The 7,544-nt window shown below is 32.0% G+C and overlaps 2 protein-coding genes across 2 annotated transcripts; one reads left to right on the top strand and one right to left on the bottom strand.

Annotated features, from left to right (window-relative positions):
* Nucleotides 1-226: 226 nt before the first annotated feature.
* Nucleotides 227-2,479, bottom strand: LOC108727816 (uncharacterized). Its single transcript, XM_018456073.1, has 5 exons — nucleotides 2,461-2,479; nucleotides 1,176-1,335; nucleotides 997-1,093; nucleotides 774-840; nucleotides 227-672 (listed from the first exon to the last, which is right to left on the bottom strand). Exons 1-5 carry the CDS (start codon nucleotides 2,477-2,479, stop codon nucleotides 227-229), a joined length of 789 nt encoding a protein of 262 aa, XP_018311575.1.
* LOC108727815 (uncharacterized) lies at nucleotides 2,448-3,412 on the top strand. The gene is made up of 2 exons (XM_018456072.1): nucleotides 2,448-2,733; nucleotides 2,807-3,412. The coding sequence occupies exons 1-2, from the start codon at nucleotides 2,692-2,694 to the stop codon at nucleotides 3,410-3,412; spliced, it is 648 nt and encodes a 215-aa protein (XP_018311574.1). The 5' UTR covers nucleotides 2,448-2,691.
* The last annotated feature ends 4,132 nt before the right edge of the window (nucleotides 3,413-7,544 follow it).

The raw sequence follows: 7,544 nt of genomic DNA, 5'->3' as shown, positions 1-7,544 counted from the left end.
CACACACACACACACACACACACACACATTTTGAACTTAAAACATACTAGAAACAAAACTGAATATATTTTTAAATTGTATACAATCTCTCACATATTATTAGAAAAATATAAACTATTTAAAATAGCATTCAATAGCACACGAAATTTAGAATATTTCTGTATGTAAAACTGAGTTTAAGATATTAAAAAGATACTTTGTGTGTATGTGTGTGTGTAAAAACTAATTATTGCCTCTCCTCGTACTTTTGAATAATTTGAAGAAGATCTATGATACATTGTGTTCTATGTTTCAAAAGAACGTATTTTAATCCTTCTTCTAAGGCGGACATGTAACCATCTTTCTCCAATTTTTGATCTAATTGAGATGATACTGCTTTCACTGCCATAGATATTTCCTTACTTGCTTTCTCCAACTCGTGATCAAGTTTATTGTCTTTCATCTTCTTACGTTTTGCAAATTCATCCATTTCTGGCATTACTTTTTTGGTAGACTTAAATACAGATGAATCTTTCAACTGTGTAGGATTAAAACTTGTATTTGGTTCTAAAGATTGCACACTGCTAGTATAACTGCAGCTAGAAAGTGTACTAGCAGGTCTATTTGGGATTTCACAATCTGTAATTGTTATGTTGCTCTCTTGGTCTTCCAAATCTAATGATAATGTGTTCTCTGAAAATATATAATTTATTATAAATATATTACAAATAATACACATATTAAGATTATATAAACCCAATATTAGAAATAGTATTATTTTCATTAATATTTACCTTTTATTGATTGAAAAGATCCACTGTAACTATGATCTGGTAACAAAGTTATCACATTGGAAGATTGCTTAGATGTAAACGGTGAGGAAGTTATCACATTGGAAGATTGCTTAGATGTAAACGGTGAGGAAGTTATCACATTGGAAGATTGCTTAGATGTAAACGGTGAGGAAGTTATCACATTCGAAGATTGCTTAGATGTAAACGGTGAGGAAGTTATCACATTCGAAGATTGCTTAGATGTAAACGGTGAGGAAGTATCTGCTGTACTTGTTTGGGGTAATGAACTTTGTGATTGTTGAACAAATGATGTCTTTGTTCTATAAATAAAATTAGAAAATTAGAAAAATGTAGAAAATAAGTAATAACAAATAAATAAAAGTATAAAAGCTAGATACTAACTTTCTATGAGCTATATGAGGAACTAGAAACAACATATTTCTATATAACTCCCATTCCTTCCTCGGTTCATATCCAGAACCAGACGGTGGTAACATTTGTCGCCTATTCTCTCTGCTAAACATGTCCCTTAAAGATGACCACCGTCTTTCGATTTCTTCGACTAAAAAAAATTATGTATTATATGTTTTGTTTTTATATGTTATGTAATAATTTAAAAAAACAAACAATTACCTGTGACATATTTAGTGTATAACAATTTCTCAAATTTTCAGAAATTTTTTGCCACAGATCTTTTTTCTTCCTAATATTTTTAAAATTCACATCGCGTTTGTCATATAAACAACGATTTTCACGAACAAATTCAATAATAATTTCATCAGGATTTAATGATTCCATGATAAAATATCTAAATCTTATTTAACAGTATTAGCAGTAAATATTTGAATAGCCATAGATGAATCCGTCAAAAAAGGTTATGTTTCATCCAGTCGTTGTCGTAAACGGAAAAAGATGGAAGTTGATCATCTTCCATTCCGACACCGATTGCCGATTCGCGACAACTTCATTCGACAGCCGACACTCCAGCGCGCATGCGCACGACACCCGACTCCGTCATCCAACTTATTGTAGAACGGGTCAACCTGTTACACAATACGTCGTAGTCACTGTCGGTATACGCTAATCGTACACCATATGTCGTAGAACGGAAACTTGATCCGACATCTATTCTACATTTAATCGTAATATAAGGGTCGATATTAAGGTTATGGATAAGGCTGTGGGTATTTATTACAATTTGTTAACAATTTGGGAATATTTTTTAAAAATAACTATATTGTTTAAAAAAAGACGAAAAATGAGGAGGAGGAGATGGTGGGTGAAGCCACATATCTCTTTACATATGAGAGATAATTATGGTGGCCATGCAAAATTATTCAGATATTTTAAACTAAGTGATCATGAAGAATTCTTTAAATTTACAAGAATGTCAGTGGAACAATTTAACATTTTACATGATCTCTTAAAACCAAAGAAAGTTGCAAAAGAAAAGTCGCAGAGAGCCTTTATCAACAAATACTCGTGTTGCTGCGACATTAAGGTTTGTACAGAGAATCATAATTTATTGTAAACTATTTTTATATTGGAATGTGTATATATATATATAATGTATATGACCTCTACTGATTTAAAGATATATTTTTCAGTTTCTTAGCCCATGGAGATAGCATTATGAGTACAGCATATTTATTTCGTATAGGAAGATCAACATTATATAGTATTATACCTGAAGTATGCAAAGCCATATGGGAAGTTTTACAACCATTATATCTGCAATGTCCACGTAACGAAGAAGAATGGTTAAAAATAGCTGACGAATTTTATAATATCTGGAACTTTCCTAACTGCATAGGAGCAGTTGATGGTAAACACTGTCGCATTCAAGCTCCAGCACATTCTGGTAGTATGTTCCATAATTATAAAGGTTACTTCAGCTTTATATTAATGGGCCTTGCAGATGCATGATACTGTTTTATCTGGGTGGATATTGGAAATTATGGTATGTTTAACATGTCATATTATATATATAAGTGAAATTCGTTTAAAATTCTTGTAATATGTTTCTACTGTAGGTTCTCTTAATGATGCTGGTATTTGGTCCAGCACAGACATGTGTCAATGCTTTAGAAAACAATACAATTTCAATACCACAAGCACGTCCTATACCCAATACAAACATTATACTACCATTTTGTATGGTTGGTGACGAGGGTTTCCCTCTTAAAACTTATTTAATGCGTCCGTATGCAAAACGAAACTTGTTAGGCAATGAGCAAAAAGTGTTTAATTATAGATTATCAAGGGCACGCCGAATTGTAGAAAATGCTTTCGGTATTCTTACCTCAAGATGGAGAATTTTACGAACGCCCTTAAGTTTAAAAGTAGACACTGCAGAAACGATAATACAAGCTGTGACTTGTTTGCATAATTTTATTATAACTACAGCATCGAATAACAATTTATATATACAGCCTGGTATCGCAGATAGAGAAAAACTTAATGGAGACATAATACCTGGAAATTGGCGAGATTTAGCAACAAACAATGAATGTATGATTAATTTGGGACGAGTTGGTGCAAATATTGGTGCAGTTACCGCTATGAGGCAACGTGACATTTTAGCTCGTTATTTTATGTCTGAAGAAGGAAGCATACCATTTCAATGGCAACATATTTAATATGGAAATCATTCTTTATGAAAAACTATGCTTTAAGATATTTCTGTCAGATTTGTTAGAAAAACTAATCATTGTCATGAGAAAAACTGACTGTGTTTCCTTTAAATTGAATAGTATTGAATATTTTAGTTTAATTTTATATAATTAAAAGATTTAATAATATACTTTCACTTCAATGGAAGAATCGATAATAAAAATATTTTGTTCAATCTACATAAAATCATTTTTGTTAAGGAAAAAAATGTCAGATTATCTTGAAAGAGTATCGCAATGGCTGCATTCAGCAGACTCAACAGTGGGTGCTTTCCATTTGATGACACAAGTCGACACAAGCGTCGTTCTATCCTTGTTGACATTCAGAGAGTGACGAAGATAGAACGACACTTGTGTCGACTTGTGTCATCAATTGAAAAGCACCCAGTATTGCAACCGTTTTATGATTCTCTGTGCTGATTGGATCATATTTTTAGATCTAGAAGAATGGTCCTATCTCAGCAGAGAATCATAAAACGGTTGCAAAACTATTGAGTCTGCTGAACACAGCCAATGTAACTGTACTGACGTATTCATTTATTATATATTCTTCCATGAAGATGGAACATGTTTTAAAAAAAGTTAATTTTCTTATTCTCCTTAACAACTTTATTATTGTACCTATCTACAGCGTATAATTGAGTTCAAAATGAATAGTATGTTTTAAATATGTCATAAAACTAAAAATATGTCATAACTTTTTGGTTTTCTAAAATTCACATTTTGATCTTTACTTACTTCTATTATAAAATTTATCAATTTTGTTTTGGAAATGCTAATAGATAAATAAACATATAAACATTTTTTACTGTTGTTTTAAAGTTCATTGACTATTTTATTATTTTTTCAAGAATGAAGCTTATATTTTGTAACTGTTTTGATATCTAAACCTCTTCCATGCCTAATGTAACTAATTCTAAAAATAATTCTAAAAACTAAATAATAAAAGTTAGAAAATCATATAAATGTATATTTTTTATCATTTCAATACTTATTAATTGCAGTGGATGTAATACAGTGAAAATTGAATGTAAGAAATATACGTTTTACATATTTGTTAATTACATTATAATATATCGAACTTAATTACATATGTATGATGGAATATTCATATTGAAATACAAAGGGAAAAGATCTTTATATTAATAATTAACTTTATAAAATAATTATGTATGTATAATAATTTTGTACTAATGCTTATTGCACAGTGAGCAGATTGCAACAATTTTTTAGATAAGTTTTGTAAAACAATCTTTCATCTCATTTGAGAATGACTAAAAAAAAGAAATAAATTTGTCTATTGTGAATAAAGAAATGCGTTGCAAACGCATTGTAAAACAAGTATTGCAATCTTTAATTTACCTAATGTAGTTACGACTAATAATACTGTATAACAAGAGAATTAAAGTTTTGTACTAATGTTATATAACAGTACACATTAAAATAGTAATATTTCGCTAAACTTTCAAAACAAAAATACTTTGTTAAAGACCAAACACAAATTAAATTGTAAACTAGTGCAGTCAGTTCAGCTATAAAGAACAAGTTTTAAATACAAAAATAAAATTGACTACATTTCTTAATAAACTTACTTATTTTAAAATAGAAAAACGTTCCACAAATTTTTTTTTATAAAGCTGTTAAAACATTATTGTCTTTTTTCATATTTCTGAATTACTTGGAGTACTTCAATAAGACTTTGAGTCTTATGTGTATCAGGAACATATTTTAATGCTTCTTGTATTGCCAACATATAACCATTTTCATTCTTGTTTTGGTTGCATATGAAAGATGAAACATTATTCATAGTAGCAGATATCGTAGAACTTGCTTGTATTAATTCCTTTTCAAGTAAATCATCTTTCGTTTTACGATGTTTCGCAAAGTTATCCAATTCAAGTATATTTTTTGCAATATTTTGTAGCGCAGTTTTACACTTTGTATCTTAGAACTTATACTTCGAGATGGTGAAAGTGGCAAGCTATCAATGCTATTATTGTTTAATGTGTTACAAGGTATCTCTAATATGTTACTATCAATTATAGGTGCTTTATTTTCATCTGCCATATATTTGCCTGCAATATATATATATATTTTTATATGGAATATAATAAAACTAAAAAGCTAACATTTAAAAAAATAACGCAAACCTAGAGAATCGTCACTGTAATTTTCATTACAATCTACTGTTTCATTACTGATTGATATAACGTCATGTTTACATGATGATAAAGAAGGTTTTTTTCAATTTCTGATTGTGTTGAACAGCTCGATTGACCAATTACCAAAGAGAGTGATGTTTTGGTTCTAAAAAAGAAGGTTATTAAATAAGAAATTAAATGTCATAAGAGATACTACTAACCGTCTGTGCTCTATATAAGGATTTAAAAAAAGCATTGTTTTATAAAGTTCCCATTCCTTCGTGTGTTTATATCTTGAGCTTGATGGTGGCAATTGTTGTTTTCTCTTTTCGCGGCTGAACATATCTCTCAAAGATGTCCAACGTTTCTCTATTGCTTCAGCTGTCAACAAATTTATATCTCATTGGATTATTTATAATTTATTATGTGATGTTTAAAGAATGCTTATCTGCCATGTCAACGCCGTAAAAATTTTTTAAGAATTCTGATATTTTATGCCATAATTCTTTCTTTTTAAGGTTATTTTTAAAATTTATATCTTTTTTATCGTACAAGCATTTATTGTCACGTACGAAATTAATGATTACTTCGTCTAATGTTACTGACTCCATGATATTGTCAGAAAAATATAGAGGTTAAATTTCTTACTTAGTAGGACGGCGTCGTAAAACGGAAAAGATGAAAGTTGACCATTTTTCGTTACGACATCGACAACCGACTGCAGACAGCACTTTGCTACACCCGACAACTCAATGCGCATGCGTCAGCATCCGACATTCGACAGCGACATACGACGTATTGTGTAACAGGCTTTATTGGAATAGTTATTAGCATAACGATTCGCGGCCACATTACTAGTACCGGCACAATTCTCACGATTTCGGTAAGATTCGGGGTGGCGCGTGTATCTCGTGTGCGGATAGTTTAGATTTCTCCTGTCGCCGAAGTTTTCTCGTATTCCTTCTGATCGGTATCTAGGAGGGGGTTCGTCGCGCCGCGGAGTTGAATGAGCCAAGGGGCGGTGTACCGGGTTCACGGGGGGTGGTCGTTGGGGCGTATCCCCGTGCGTGTTTCGAGAATCGTACCTCCGCTTATCAAGTTCTTCTCTTTTTGCGAGGGATTTGGCTGCAGAAAACGCTTCGAACGGATTTTCGCGATGTTCCGCCGTCATTTGTAATCGATATTGCAGAGGAAGGCCCTCACAAAACCTGACCTTGCGGTGAGCGTATCTATTTCAGTTATTACTCGATGGTGTAGGGTTCCTCTCATGCGCCGCTCGGCGTCGAGGATTGCAGTACGCAAGTCTTTTACCCGATTAATATAATCTAACATGTGTTCATTTCTTCGAATGTATGACGTGCTCAACTCGCCGCTGTTAGGGCTATGGCAGAGAACGAGACGTAACGAGACGTAAGTTCCGTAGTCGTAACGTAAGGTAAGGCAGAGAAAAACGTAGCTGTCGTAGTCGTGACTGGTCTGGAATGGTCGGTAAAGTGTGTCAGAGCGACGAGGTGAGTAATATTAATGCACGTTTATACGTCTTAATAGTTAATAAGGAAATATATACACACTAAAACAAAATAAAAATAGATTTATTTTTAAAGATATAATGATATTTGTTTCCACCTCCTGAAATAATCATAATAGTACGTAATTATTATTTTAGAGGTTAACCAATATTTTTCGAAGTATGTATGTACATTGTTAATTACTAACAAAAAATGTCCTTAACACATTTTTAATCTATTTTTATTTTGTTTTAGTGTGTATATATTTCCTTATTAACTATTAAGACGTATAAACGTGCATTAATATTACTCACCTCGTCGCTCTGACACACTTTACCGACCATTCCAGACCAGTCACGACTACGACAGCTACGTTTTTCTCTGCCTTACCTTACGTTACGACTACGGAACTTACGTCTCGTTACGTCTCGTTCTCTGCCATAGCCCTTA

This window comes from Mycetomoellerius zeteki, unplaced genomic scaffold (assembly GCF_001594055.1).
Source record: "Mycetomoellerius zeteki isolate Tzet28-1 unplaced genomic scaffold, Tzet1.0 scaffold541, whole genome shotgun sequence".
NCBI classification, from domain to species: domain Eukaryota; kingdom Metazoa; phylum Arthropoda; class Insecta; order Hymenoptera; family Formicidae; genus Mycetomoellerius; species Mycetomoellerius zeteki.
Note: the sequence above shows the minus strand (reverse complement) of the source record. Positions and strands in the feature narration are given on the sequence as shown.

Bases quoted from the DNA above. Each gene is read 5' to 3' on its own strand.
- LOC108727816 (XM_018456073.1), bottom strand. The intron at 841-996 runs GTGATAACTTCC...TTTACATCTAAG, and splicing joins CATCTAAGCAATCTTCGAAT to CAATCTTCCAATGTGATAAC. The intron at 673-773 runs GTAAATATTAAT...ATATATTTTCAG, and splicing joins ATCTTTTCAATCAATAAAAG to AGAACACATTATCATTAGAT.
- LOC108727815 (XM_018456072.1), top strand. From the start codon at position 2,692: ATGCATGATACTGTTTTATCTGGGTGGATATTGGAAATTATG. The intron at 2,734-2,806 runs GTATGTTTAACA...TTTCTACTGTAG, and splicing joins GGTGGATATTGGAAATTATG to GTTCTCTTAATGATGCTGGT.